This window comes from Hyalella azteca, unplaced genomic scaffold (assembly GCF_000764305.2).
Source record: "Hyalella azteca isolate HAZT.00-mixed unplaced genomic scaffold, Hazt_2.0.2 contig9708, whole genome shotgun sequence".
NCBI classification, from domain to species: domain Eukaryota; kingdom Metazoa; phylum Arthropoda; class Malacostraca; order Amphipoda; family Hyalellidae; genus Hyalella; species Hyalella azteca.
Window position 1 is genome coordinate 293,287 of NW_025939770.1, and position 15,556 is coordinate 308,842.

Consider the following 15,556-nt stretch of genomic DNA (forward strand, 5'->3'; position numbering starts at 1 on the left):
AGTGACTATCAAGCTATTGATCTTTCAGTTAGCTAAAATGTATTTAAGATGATAACGCTTTGACGCTAAGCTGCTTCACTATAAACAGTCGATCGGAAACGCATTAATCCTCAGCGATATTCAAGGGCATCTAAATTAAAGTAATTTATCGCCGTGACCATCATTGGAGTTCTTAGCACGCATGTCCATTACGCGTAATTAAGATATTTCCCTTTCAATTTTAATGGACGATTGCTGAAGCTCGTTTTCCCAGACCCAGAAGTCACTTCGCTATTAAAGGACGTTTTGGGAAATAAATAACATTGATTGAGCAATATTCACGAGGATTTTTCCTTAAATTTTGTAACCGTTGAAATTTATCAACCGACTTGGTTATTTTGTCACGGTCTTAAAAATTCTTTCATTACAAATCTGTCTCAAAATTTTTATAAGCTATTCGCATAAAATTATAAACAAAATCGCAATAATATTTCACTTACCAGCTTTTGTTTGATTTCTATATGTACTCGTACGTAGCCCGTTCATGAAATTAATGCTATGGACTGACTTCGTTTTTCGTTGTTCTGGATTCATTGCTTAGAGCATTTGAAAATATAATGACTAAAAATTTTTAAATTAATGTATCCTTATAAGGGTAATTGCATAAGCCTTCAGTCTAACTTTTATTTAGACAGTGTATCTACAATCTTAGAACAAGCTGTTTGGATTATCCACCAATACGCCAAATATTTTGAAATGCTACGTGGAGTGGGTGTCACTCTTATATACATGCAGGGCGACTCCACATTATATGTCTCTCATGTCAACATAATTTTTTTCCACCATCCTTGAAAATTTCCGGCTTTGGCACTCCCCTTCTCAATTGCTTAAAACTTTGAATTGAATTACAGAGCTGAGGACCGTCGAAAAAACCAATCAACGAGTTTCAAGTAGTATAATACGCATTATAACTTTGTCTCACGTTTCTGCTTCGAATGTTTTTATCTGAAATATACGGACCGAGTACAAAAGCCCGACAGTTTTCACGGTCACCAGGAATTAGTCGCTAAGCTCGACAAAGAAACTTGTCGAAGTCATGCATCGGCAAATGTCAGTGAGGCCAATTTCCAGACTTGATATGCCAAGTCCATTTCATGCCCTGCTACGACGATCACCTTTCTTTGTCATGACTCCTGCCGCACTCTCAGGTGATGTATTTCCGCATTGTATTTCACGTGTCCGAAATTTTTATACTTCAAAACAAAGAGATGAGGTTCTCGGCAGACATACAAAGTCATGATTCCTGTTTTAGAAATACTTTCCTATTGCTTATATCATTCGATTATTTTTATTAAGAGGACACTGGCAGGAAAACTTGTACCACTTTTTAAGCTTAGTAATAAACGCAGATTTGTCTTTTTTTTCAGGATTAAAATCTGACAGTACACCATGATTAGGAAATATTCAGAGTTATGTACAACGCTACATTTTTGCCGAATTGTAGTACTTTTTTTGCACACAAATTTAACATTAGGATAATTCGGTAACATGCGTCTGATTATTTTGCGTTGCAAAGAGAAAGAATGAAAGCGGCCAACTCTTTGAACTTCGATGCTTATTCGTCTTCTGTTAATTCCGTTGCAGCGCTCTGTTACACTGTATTTAAGTGTTTTTACTTTCCACTGTCATGCAGAATTAAGCCGAGAACCATGCGTTCAGTTCAGTGAACATATATTTGCGATTTCCGAGGGAAAGAATTGCTTCACTAGGAAGGCATAAGTCATTACGGGCGCAAAGTCGCAAACGGTTGGTCAGTTTGCGAGAAGCATGAGAGGCGTGAGGACGTGTGGTGTAAAGATGGCTCCGCGACTTGACCTCTTCATGATAGGACTGCTGCTGGTGGCAGGTAAGGCTATGTTATCCCAGGGCGTGTAGGTAAACTCGGATCCCTCGCGCAATGAATTCTCATTATTCTTCTCAGTTGAACTTTCAACTCCTCTAACGTGTTGCGCTGTAATCTTGATCTGTAAACCTAACTTCGAAGCCTCTAAGCTACAATTATGTTATCATTCAATAATTGCCCTGAAAATTAGGTCTAAAGACAGCTTCCGTCGATCTTGTACAAATATGACTGGTGAACTTTACATTTATTCCTTGCGGAGCAATGAGAACTGATTCCAATTTGGCTTGGCTTACGACATAGATATCAGTGACTGCCTGCAAATGCGCTGACGATGCTTGTTTAATCAATGACGTGCGGTGATATTTATTCGTGCCAAAGTTCCAACCAACATGGGTGACGGATAACGTTTCTTCCTAAGAATGTACTAGGCATTTTATCAACTACAGTACTTTGCCAGACAGACGATTTCTTGAGAAGGTATCATTCATCATTTCGAATTTTTCAGCTTGCTTAATATACATGAGAAACTGTTTTCAGATTATTACATCAGTATTTGTTAATATTTTGCCCTCTTGAATTCTATCCTGATTATCATCAGACCTAAGTGTGCAATTATTCTTTTCAGAATGAGTTCTAATTTAAAACTTTTGAACAAGCTAGCTAACTGAATACTTAGTAATTGATTTTTTTCGCGTTTCATGCATCATGCATGTACGTACTCTAAATCTCTAAATTAAAAGTTCATTAGTAAACAGATTTTCAACGTTATCGCTTATTTAATATTCGTCCGTGATTTGGACTACTTTGAGGTAATTGATCACCAAATTTGAGTCAATTATTTTCAACACCGTGAAAGCGATTGATGAACGACGTTCTTTCCTGGAGAGGAAGTCGTTTTTCGAGAAGTAACAGTTGCTACGAAACTCGTCTGTCAGCAATTAACCTGGAAACGAATTGGGGAAATTTGTGCCTAATATTGTTTTCTTCACACTTTTCATCAAATTATTCGTATGCATAGGCAGTTCAAATTTTATGTTCTCCACAAACCCGTTGATCGAAAAATTCGTAGTCATCATTTGTCACGGGCCTTAGGGCACTTTCCAGTCTCCAGACCGTTCTAATGTTAAGTGAATGTGAGCTTTGTCTGTACCCCTCCTTGAGAAAAAACCAGCTTCTTAAATTTGAGAAAAGTTGTCGAATCGAACGTATGTAGGCGTACGATAGGTCGTTGAGCGGCCATTGGCGACGCAATTATTGAATATGCATCCTTTAACTTCAGAGTTCAGAGAGTAAGTTGGAATGTGCATCTAAATCTTGTATAAGTTTTAAACTTAACACCGCGCACTTGATTGCTTGAGAAGTTGAGTGCTAGTCCCTAGAGTCTTGAAAGTGTGGCCTGAAGGCAATATTAGGTTATGTCGGCTTAAATGCAGGGCTAATCTAATCCATTTCAGTAAATGACTTCTAGTAACCATCAGGCCAAAGATTTAGAACAATTTAGTTCAAAATCTATACTTTCTGTACGTTTGATGAAAAAATTTTTTATCTCGCACCAAAACGCTCTAATTTAATATAAATTATCCGCCAGTACCATATATTCGAATCAGTAAGTCACGCTTCAATGATAGTCGTGTTGAATTCTTTAACTTATTGGGTAACCAGAAACTTTAAACAATTAATGTGATGGCGTTATCGCTGAATGGGACTTGTTCTGACATTACTTTCGCAGGTGTTGAGACCTTGAACATTACGAGCCTGTTGCATAATAACTCATCTTAGGAAGAGTTGTCTTAAGAAATTAACAAATTTTATGCTTTTGCTAAGGTCTTGAGTCTCGCCTACTAGCAGATCATCACTGCTATAATTAGCGCATAGTCAATTCCTTCCCACACCGGCTTTCAACGTCTCTGTTGTGCTGCAGCACATAGCGCTCGTTCGGTTCATCAGCCTCAGGAGTTTTGAGATGTTTCGCAAGTCGTTCGTTTTACACGAATTTTGATAGCTCGTTGATGTGGCTCAGACGTGTTGGTCCTCCAATTATCGTGTACCAGTAACGCCGTTGAGCCAATTTGGCAACGATTCGCTTAGCGTGTTTTTGGTCGTAGTTTTCCATTTATCTGTGTTGGACGGTTGAGAAGCTGAAGAATCATTTAATGACAAGTTATGAATAGAAAATTTTAAACAATGATTTAAAAAATTGATTAAAAAACATCCTGGTCATGTTGGTAATAATGATGCTATGAAGGATGATTTCCTAGACGAGGGTTGTCTAACATATATTAATTAAACGAATTTTGCTATTTCTCGACGTTAATGAACCCACACTACTGGGTGCAAGTTTTTTAACGCTCCTGACATTCCCTGGTAGGTTTAGCTAAGCTGGATCGGGTTTTCCGATTACTTTTGGAAGAGTATATTTCTTTGCTTGAATGAAAGTATATATACTCCGCACTCTGTATTCCAACCCAAAGACTGTCATTTACGTTCTTACATTGTAGGCGTGAATTTCTGATTAAGAAATTTTTGCACGCACGAGAAACAACTCTAATTTCCAATTTGGATTTTTTTAATTTTCTCATTTTTCTCGTAATAGACCAAAAAATATGCAATGTTTATTGACTTGCTAATTGATTACAGTGAATCTCGATCGAGTGTTACGGCCAAACTTCAACTAATTATTTTCTGATTTAATTTGTTCCTAGCAATGTATTAAAAACTACTTGTTATTAACTCAGTTCAGTAGTGGACTGTTTCCTCGAACCTTCGACTTAAGCATCGAAATTTCGATCTCAAGAGTACCGTTGAAGGACTCCTTATTAGGTTATGCCACGGATACCCCTGACACCAAGTAGGATTATATCGCGGCAATTAGCTGTAATTGCAGACTTGTCCGCTACTTATCTGATCAATATAAAACGAATGATTCTCGACTGACAGCACCATGTTATGCTTATCGCTTAATGATTTTTTAATTGACGTCGTTTTTTTAATGATTTCCTTGCAAGAACATAAGGCTAGAGACCCGAGAACATTCCGTAGTAAAGCAGACGAAACGGGGCTGTGATGAACTGATTGTTAGCGAGCTTCTTTGCTGGTCGGGTATTTTATTCTCTGAAGATCAGATTTTTTTTTTGTCTTGCGACCTCAGGTGTTTGTTTTTACAAACTTTGCCGTGTGTGTTTGAGGTTAATTACTTCGAGCATTCGTTACTCTGTTCATTTGAGCGTGAGAAATACTTTTTCGGATTTCTTTTAAATATTAACTAAACAATCTTTAGAATGGTATGAATAGATAATATCAATAGTAATATCAAAATTATCTCATTTTACTGAAGTTCTCGGTTTGCGATGACTACGTCTCTACTAAGCATATTCATAAATTTCAACTGCTCCCGCCAAATCTAGTCCTCAAATTCGTATAAAGAAAGCCGGTGATGAGCGTTTTCGTTCCCATGCAGAAGAGCTTGTGGGAGAAATGACGTGCGTGTTTCTCAAGTCATGACGAAGTTAAATTGAAGTTTCGGTGACTGAAGGAGCATTCATTGCGCAATTCGAACGCTCCTCTTAACACAAAGAAGGAAAGTGACTTGCTAGCCATCTGTTTGAATGTAGCTTTGCCTAATATGATTTCTGCGGTGAGCCCATTAACCCTGTTCCGCTTAATGAATGGAACGATCCAAAAAGAAAGAACATTATGAAATAGAAATTTCTTCGCTGGTGTGCAATGGCAAAAATTGATCTCATCATTTATCAGGTTATTTTAGGTAATTACTTTTAAAGTGTCTTACTTGTTTAGTAAATTTACTTCTGAAGCAAATTTCCAACGCTTTGAAAATATTAGTCCAGTGATGTCACTTGTGTGAAGTATAATTTGACGTTTTAACGATCTACTAAGTTCTTTCTTGAGAGCTTAGCGCCTTCAAAGTCGGTCTGAATGTTTAAGGTTTCATCCTCGTACGAATTCTTTGTCTTCCGTAATCGCTTCATCGTTCATGTTTTCTTTTTGTCGCGGCAGTGAGAGGTCATATTGCGTCTCAAGTGACTACCTCCATTTTAGCCTTTATCCCATCACGCCCTTGCATCTCGTTTTCCCTTCTCCTCAAACCTAATTTGTTTTAAGCAATACACTGTGCTGGAGTGCACAAACAGCTGCCAACAGCGGTTATGAACGTAACCGCTAAATTACTATTTTACGAGGATAGGTTTATATGTGGAAAATCAAACTTGAATTTGATAGCTAGTACTCTTTTGTTCAGGCAATGATGCGATTCCTATATGTGAATTTGGGATTCGATGCAGAATCGATTGAGATTTTATCATCTGTCATTTTGTGCATTGATTATCTTCACTTTAACTTGTAATTATAGTTACTTCGAGCAATTACCTTAACTAGAATTTTAGCCACGACTAGGGTTGTTTTCTATCGGTTTACTGACTATATTGCGTTGGCGTCAATCTGGCAGTTATTGACAAGTGGCCGGAGAGCTCGTCTCACTCGAGTGTTTTAGTCGCACGCTGCCATCGGATTCTTCAATTCCAGGCTACGTAAGAAGGGCCGGGCAGAACGTCTAGCCGAGTAGGTTATTGCGAGCGGCTTAGCACGATGCTTTCCCAATACCAGGCACCAATAATTGCGGTCGCGAGAGCTGTTTCTGATGGGCTGGCTGCTCTAACCCCATCACGAAGACTCGAAGCGGAAGGCAAACCTGCGTGCCTGGTGGGGTCAGGTAAGCGGGGCGTCATTCTATCATCTCGTCGTCATGAATTTCTGCATTCATGTGAAACAAATTGATAAGGTTGATAGGGCTTTGTTGTATTTATCGCTCTTCTAGAATCACTTCATTAATGTGGCTGCTTACTTGTGGGTTTAATCGGGAGCAAAGTTGAACACTGAAGTTTTCTTCGGTGAAAGTTTTTTTTTTGCACCATTATTCAGATATGTGAAACACGTTTCGCGAGAATTCGGCTAAAAAATCCTACGCAATGTTCAAATGGCATACAAATCTTTTTACCCACTGCTGATTCTATTTATACAGTGCATCAGCTGCTTTAAATAGGGAAAGATCCTTTATTTTCGCTGCCGGAGAATCCCCTGCCTATTTTCTCAGCTCTAGCGGTGCATGCGCGCCTGCCTTCCTCTGGTAATTTTGTACGATATTGGCAATTTTTTCACTGCTCCAGGACCCCACTCTTTATGATGCGTTTTAGGAGAGAAAGGGCTGTGTTACGGGCAGGCAAGTGTAGTGATGCCCCCAAGGCGGGTTGTAGCAGAGTTTTAGTTGGGCCACCAAAAATTTATTTCCCCTCGGAAAATCTGGTCTTACATTCATCGCTGTTCAAGAGGATCAATTCCATGTTGAGAATTTCCCAATTTCCACTTTAATAGATTTTTTTATCCCAATGAGAATGGGTGGGGGACTGTATAAGCATGAAATTTACATTGCAACTTAACCTTGCTTCTGTAGGTTAATTTTGTCCATCATTAAACAAAATTAAAATTGAAAAATTCATATACATGGAGACATAGGAAACCCAGGAGATGTTGAAATCATTAAATTGAGGCTATATCAATAAATTGTTAGTAGTGTACGTAACCGATAACAAGCAATCTTCTTTGTATCAAACTCTAATGGTCACCGTTAACCGCCAAACATGGAGGCGTCTCACTTTTATTTTACCCTGAACGGAGCTAAGGCTGTGTAATTTTCTCATTTCTTCATCATTTGACGAGAAGATGATCCCGAGATCGCCCCCTTCTTTCAGCCAGCCTACACTTTTACCAACCACTTCACTTGGATCGACCACAAATGGCATTTAGATCCCTCTTGCATGCCTCCTTTCTAAGCTTCGGTATTAGTTTTTATGAAAGCTATTCGGATTGATTTGACATGTTAATAATTTGTTAGAGATGCTTGAAAGTGGAATTTTAATTCAACAATCAAGAAAAAGTTAAATAATTCAGTCTCGATAGAATATCTCAATGTTTAATTTGTTTTAAATTTTAAAGAATTCAACCCCATGACGACAACGTGGCACAACTTTGAAGGCGATCGTATTTTTTCGAAAAAATATTTTGCCTACTCGTAGTAAATTTTTTTTATTATTTAGCTAGTCCCCTGCAATTTTACGGGTTTTTAATTCTTCAACCTTAATTTATTGATGCCTCATGATCACTGCCTTATTGCACGGTTTTTTTGCACGATTCCTAATTGATCATGTTAGATTTCTTAATTACTAAATTATCAATTGTTAGTTTTGTGCGCCATCTCCTCGTTAACCATAATTCATGGATTTCCTTGACCGGTAATGGAGGTGAGATACGTGCTAGTTGATTCTCTCTATTTGCAGTTCTAGACCTTGACCTAATTCTGTTCCTTGTGTAAATGTACCGAGCTTGTTTCAAGTGCCTCCAGGACGTGCCGGAGACTCGCCCACTAAGCCAATTAAGAAAGGATTAAAATGCAAGGTTATTGACTGATCCTAACTGACATTTGAGCAATGGTCGTTTGTACAAGATGCGTTCCATGTCGGCACTTGAGGTGAGTGAGTGCGAAGGCCTGGCATACACCGCGCGGCCAGTGAACAACTGCTAATGATGTCGTTGCTCTGCTTTCATAACTTTTTAAAGCTACACCTCGATACCGAAGGCCTTTCGAGGTTGTCATAATTGCGTTATAAACTCTTGTAAGCTGGTATACGGAATGTTCGTTAAATCACGTTTTCTGAGAATGCGACATCAGGGAATTGTTAGGCCTTCATTTTAATGGAAATGAGGTCCCAATGTCTCCAGCTTACAAAATTACTTTCAAAACGATGTTGGTTAGAACTGATGTGAAGCCTTTTTTCACCGTATTCCATTGTAACTCGATACAATTCGTATGTCTAATTTTGGTGCTAACGCTAATTTAAGTCTAACATAAGAGAGTGTATAGATGTATCGGCGAACTGATCTGTATATCCGAATAAAAACGTGCACTTTTTGCACCTAGTTTCTTTGTCTAGCTGGAGACATATTGTGCTATCGGTCCCGAAATCTCCAGATAATGGTTTTCAATTATCAAATTCTTATTAGTTAACCGAAAAAGTAATGACGCTAAATAACGCCCTCGCATCGGTTGAGATTTTCATTTATAGACCTCACCTGGTTCAAAAACTGTCATCAACAGAGATAAAAAAATGTCGCATGCCGTGGAGCGAACAAATAAACCATTGTCTAATCATCTATGCATGTTGTCGGGTGCTCTAAATCGAAAAATTTATTTGTAACGAACACCTCTTGCAACTTGGCCGCTTGCATTAGTTCCCAAAATTTCGTTATGTAACCCCATTTCTCATGTGTTTATAAGGCCTTCTTGTAAAATTTGCACATTATTGACGACAGCGATGTATCTTCCAACTATCAACAAATGAAAATGTGAACTGGTCAATATTATTATTAGTAACAAATACTGCGAAAAGAGTGTCTAACAGTCCCGTTTCCAAGCCTATCTTATGGCGAGTTTATACGTCTGTCAATGCATACGTACTAATGCAAACTAATTAGTACGTCTTTCAATGCATACTAATGCATACTAATTAGTACGTCTGTCAGTGCATACTAATGCATATACTAATTGGTACGTCTGTCAAGGATACGAATAGTTTATTTACTTGCACATTATCGGACCTGCCTGACTGAAATGTACCTCGAAATAAAGAGACCGAAGTCGCTTCTGCTTCCTATATGATTTACGTAGTTATTTTTATCGTTTGAATGCATGTAAATTGGAAACTTCGATATCTTTAGCTTGAATGCATGGAAACTTTGATATATTAGTTTGAATGCGTGGAAATTTTGATATCTTTTGTATGCTATTCACGGTTGAGCAAGTGATGGATAGAAGCAGCGGTCCTGGCGTACCGCCAATGTCGTCACAAGCCCAAGTCGCCGAGAGTACCTGGCTGGCCTACTTGTGCCGCGTTGCTCCTCGGCTGGAAGCTGGACAAAAAACAGCCTTCCGTTAGGGAGAGATTTGACTTTTTGTGTCTGTTTCTGGGAATAAGTTTCGTCTAATATATTTCTCACGAGTGAAGTGAACAGCATAAATTTACCTGAAGTCCTTGGGTCAAAAATAGTAGAAGTTGGGTTAAGAGGGAAGTTCGAAGACTAATGTGCGCCGCAAGAGGAGATTTATTTGAAGATCATGGAGTATAACTTAAGGCCAACTTTTTGGCTTCCAATGAGACGTTCGCACCGAAAATGATTATCCGGAATAGTGCGCCCAGATGAGACTTTTCCCATGGAAACTTTTTTACTTTTTATTCATTTTACTTTTTTCATCGAAATGATCGGCCATCCAAGTACGCCGTAAATCACTTGTTTGAGCTTGTTACTTCGGATTGACCAAAATCATTTATCCTTGAATTAGACGAGGTTGAAAATGATCATTTTTAACCGTTGTAACTAGATTACATTTTATTCAGATCAGAGTTATCAATGTTTGTTGACGATCAAATAAGATTCAGTCAAGGATGCTTGTTCCTGGCCTATAATTGGGTTTAGTTTCACTGCGCTTCTTATTGACGTGAATTGGTCTATATCAGCTATCCTGGAGTTGGCGCTTTCGTCGCTGTCGATTATTTGGCGAAAGCTTGGCCAACAAAAACTGGCCTATAGCTGGCACGTGTTGGTGGGTGCTTACACTCTCTCCGCAAGAAAATGCATCGCTTTGCTTCTAACCAATTTCTCCATAGATATATTATTTTTATATACTAATATATATTCTGCGAATATTTTTGTGAATATCACCTATCCTGTTGCTCGATGTAAATGTTAAATTTTTTAATTTGTAGAGACCAAAGCGGTCACGCTTTTCATATATGTACACCCCAACTAGTACTGAACGCAGGCACTAATTGTTATCTAAATCACGAGCCTCATCAGGATAGAAATGTTAGATGTCAAACGCAGCGGCATGAAGACGATTCAAATTTAATTTTTAGAATTGTGAAGCATATTTTTGATTAATCAAGCGAATAATTATTCACGACATTGACGATGATTAGCCCTGAGCGCTTGCGATTGCGAAGTGCAGTAATCCCTCGCTATATCGCGTTCCACCTACCGCGGCTTTACTTCATTGCGGGTTTTCAAGAAGAATCATTTGCGGATCTTCGCCGGATCTCAGGTTTCTGAGAAAGTCTGTCAGCAGATTTAAACAGCCCGCGTAACTTGATCGGTAGTACGAGTGTCGGATGGGTTTGAAAACGCTTTAAAACAAAGAATACTTGCCAAGTAATTAAAATGTAAATGCTTGAATAAGTATCATCATCTCCCACTTCTTCATGTTGAAACTTTTTTAGGTTTTTTGTTCTGATCTAAGTTAGCATTTGACAGATTTTTATTGATTAATGCGTTACTCTTTTCTAATAGGACACCCGCCTGTAGATCAATGTTATAAATATGACTTGACTTGTGATCGCTTCAGCCTGCGAGCCAGAATTGCCCACAGCATCTCAAATCATATATACGCCTGTGTCTATCTGGAATTAAATCCGACGATAGTATCATTTACAGAACTTGAATTGCTTATTATCGGTATGTGTTCTCAGATATTTAGTAATGATCGTTCCTCCTTACCTGTCATTTAGTGCCCACACTATTTTGGAATTGAAGCCAAAGGTTGCCTGATGCTGCTAGGTTTCCCTACCTATATTTGAAAGCAGATTTATAGGTTATTAAATTATTATATGAATTATGCATGTTATTTGTGTGGCATTAATCTACCTCTTGATCTGAATATTCCAGGATTACTCGTGCCAGACTCACGGTAAGCACAGTTATGGCCTGGATGCATTGTATTGTGGCATACGTTGGGATGAGTGTGCGCATTCTGTAGCGTAAGCCGAGATTCGCGATCCTGCCTAACGGTGCTACCGCCTGGCACGCTATGCCGCTATCCGCGGCGCTGCCATCTGCCGCTGCTGTAACGTTTTGCAACACAGCTCCAGTCAGCAATTTGTTTTTATTCTGTCGGTATGCAGCTTTTATCCATAGATATTTTTCATTCTTACCTACATTTATTTGACGTAATGTAACTTTAAATAATAATTATCAGATAATTTTTAAATTTGACTGAACGTTTCTCAGAATGTTCTCATGCCATTTTATGGGCTTGTTTGATGTGATGCTATGCAATACCGAATATTGCACTTCTCAACTCCTTGTGGCACTCGCTGCTTTGTGCGAGACACCATGCATAACGTCTGTCCCTCTTACATTTTACCTTCTCTCATTATAATGTAAGTTGATAAACTTGAATACTTCTCATCAACTTGCGCACCTTAATGCTATCACTCTTTTTATGCATCCGTAACACATATGCTTAGTATTCATTATTGAGGAATCTGTTTAGAATTTACTTAAAATCTTTCGCTATACTATATACACTCGTACGCTCTAAATCCGTAACTGTCACGCATCAATTCAATTCATTGCATATTATCAGGCTCCTATGATTGCTGCATGAATAGGAACACGGACAATATCCAGCTTCAAATATTCTACGTCAACTCTTTCCTGCGCCGGTCCTAGTTTGTGACCTCTCAATTACTCGCTGGTCAGATAACGTACGCCGTCCATAACGCAATTCAGGGCCGTGCGTAACGTGAATTGAGCAGTCGAGTGTTTGCAGGAGAATGCTTGACATCATTCATCACCCTTCATCATTGGCCGTTCTGTACTTGTGGTCTCTGAGTTTGTCCTTGGATCGCTTGACTGCTCTCGTCCGCTTGCCACAACCTTCACGTGAACCGTTAACATTCTCCTACTATAACGATGAACCATCCGCAACCAACGGAAATTGTTTAATTTTCTTTAGTGATATTTTGGTGGGCTTAGAGTTGTGTACTTATTATTTTTGCATTTTATACTTCCTACAGCAAGATTACGACCTCGATGCAGAAGGCTGTTCGTGCGATAAACTTCAATGAACTTTTTTTTTTGTTGAGACCAATGAAATTGAATAATATCTAAGCATGATTGCCCGTATTAATTCGGAACGCTATTAGTAATTTTAACCCAAACGCAAGATATTAGTTGGGTTGTTGTTCGTTAAGCTGCGCGTTCGAAATGTTTGCTCTATTAATAAATATGAATAGTGTACATGAAATTAGCATCCAAGCAGATGATGAAACTATATCACTCTCAATAGAACAAATGATTGAAAGTATTTATTCTGTAATTCTTCTAAAATATATTGTCTTGTTTCTTTTGCACTCGTTAAAATTTGTAAAACCAAGTGAGACTGTTTTTGATGCTGGTGCTGTCAATTGATTATTTTTCGGGAAGTATCGGAATTAGAATTTCGTCTGTATTGATCAGTCTTTTTTTTTTTTTTTTTGAAAAAACATATTTTTTCTATTAAGCTGGATTTGCAATTTGGACTTTGAGAAACTCTCTTCTTTGTTAAAACTTGAATGTCTGCCTGCGCGGCTGGTTACGAAGCATCTTCAGGCAAAACAGTTTTTTATATAAACTGCTCGACGCTTATTACGCCAAAAGTAAGCAATTTGTAACTTCATCTTTTGTGTGTTTATCAGGCCGTGATGCGTTGATGCTTCATAATGTAGTCATAGCTTCTTATTATGACTTAGAATCCTGGCTCCAAATCACCGCTGTTATGGGACGCGCTCTTACTTAAAAGTTTTCTACGAGCACCACTAGCCTCTTCGTTTCTTTACCTTCACGGGCTTGTGCTAATGTCGTAAGAGGTCAGATGGTTCAGTATGCGCTCATTGCCCGGACAATCAACGTCTTTTTCGTAATATTAATCCTGTTGCGGTTTTGCTGCTAATAACTTGCTGCCGGGATCGTGTTGAGCTCAATTATTGTATCTTGAAATTGTACAAATTAAGCAAACTCGAATAAGTGAAAATTTTCTATTCCTTATTGCTATTCAATGAATGCTATATTGACAATCAAAAATAAAACTTTTAGATCACTTGAATGGTCAACAAAAATTTTCAACACTTGCGTATATATTCTTAAAATAGCTTAGTACATTGTTTCTATTGATGACTTTCAATTAGTTATTAATAGTTAATGAATACAAATACTGACAAACTAATACTGCATGTAGCGTTGAGCAATTACAATGAGTTAAGTAGTATCAGTGATGGATATCAAAGATCTCTGTGTGACCTGTCGCCGATTCTTGACATCTCAGAATTTTTACGTTTTGCTCCGGGTATCGAACCCCCATCTTTCTGCTCCACTCTAGCCGATCATAATAACTCGGTCTTCTCGAAAACTAATAACATTGTGCAGTGCTCCCCTATGCATGCGCCTTTGATGCATTTAAGTATGCACATGTTATAAGCTAAAAAATTAATTGAAGTCTTCGCTCATTCTCGTGATTTTCAGATGCGCTATTCCTGTGTGTAGTTCATTTAAAAAAAACGGCGCATATAGAGGCAATACTACCGGTATATTGGAGCAGGGCATCCTAAACCTCTTGAACGAGATCAAACCCTCGTAATGAATGAAACCCTCGCGTTCATAGGAAATTCATAAGTTGACGGGCAGCTTTGATTCGTTAGGTACTTCATCCTCCGCCGCGTGGTGAGTGCGTCCAGAGTTCGTTGGCCGCTTTTACCCTTTGGTGAAGTGAGCAATGCGCAAGCGGGGCTGCGAATGCACAACTGCCAAGCCTATCTCCCGCCTCCCAAATGAATGGGGCAGCCAAGATGAATAGTCAAGGTCAGCCGGTGACTTGTGAACACTTTTCCACTATCGAAAGTATTTTTAGCGTCTTGTGCTTTGCGTCAGACTTATGGGTGGCATTTCTCATAGCCCGCCATTGTTACGCTCGGCTAATCGTGCTTGTGAATGTCACTCTTACTGCTGACAGGAAAGTTATTTCTATTTATTTATAAAAAATCAAACTAGAAAAGTGACATGGATGCCTTAGATTAAACGAAATAGTATTGAAATATGATTGAAATTTCAGCAAAAAGGGACATGGGTGCATTATATCGAATAAAATATATTTGGGATTGAATTGGGTGATTGAACGAATGAAGTTCACTCTGATGCAATGATATTAGCTCTGTCAGATCACTCTAAAGGTTTGGTAACGAGCTAACAATTCAAGGTGAATGAAGATTAGGTTAAGTGAAGGGATTTTCGTTTTTCTCGCATATGACATCCGCGTGAGGTAGTGGTCTTGATTGAAGTTCTTTTGCTCGACTTTGTCATGAGCGACAATTGGCAGCGATAACCGTGTTGATTTTATACACCATTTTTGCTTCAAGTACCTCATCACAAGACCAGCATTCACATTCTTATTTTGTGGTTGATTTTAAAGAATTAACGCGCGATATTTTGTGATGCTGGGGAACCCTTTCTATTTTTGACGGCTACTGTAACGGTACGAGGAAACCATTAACTTTCTGAAAATGATTATTGTATGATAGCTTCATTATATATTTCACATAATAATTCTCTGTTTCTCGTGATGGAAACTCTATTTGTAACTAGTATGCCTAGAGAATGGCCGGACGAAAGAGCTCTCACGTTTAATGTTCAATCCTCGCATATCAACCTTGGTCGAACATGTAGTCTGTAATCAGCGAAGTGAAACGTATGGAATTACTCTCATGGTCGCATGTACTTTTACATCTTGGCTGAGAGAAA

The 15,556-nt window shown here is 38.5% G+C and overlaps 1 protein-coding gene across 1 annotated transcript in view; it reads left to right on the forward strand.

Moving 5' to 3' along the window:
* The first annotated feature begins 1,836 nt into the window (after positions 1-1,836).
* LOC108665610 overlaps positions 1,837-15,556 on the forward strand; it is a 53,478-nt gene continuing 39,758 nt past the window's right edge. The window contains exon 1 of the mRNA XM_018152386.2: positions 1,837-1,885. Within this exon, the coding sequence (XP_018007875.2) occupies positions 1,837-1,885 (49 nt within the window). The remainder of the gene's footprint in view (positions 1,886-15,556) is intronic.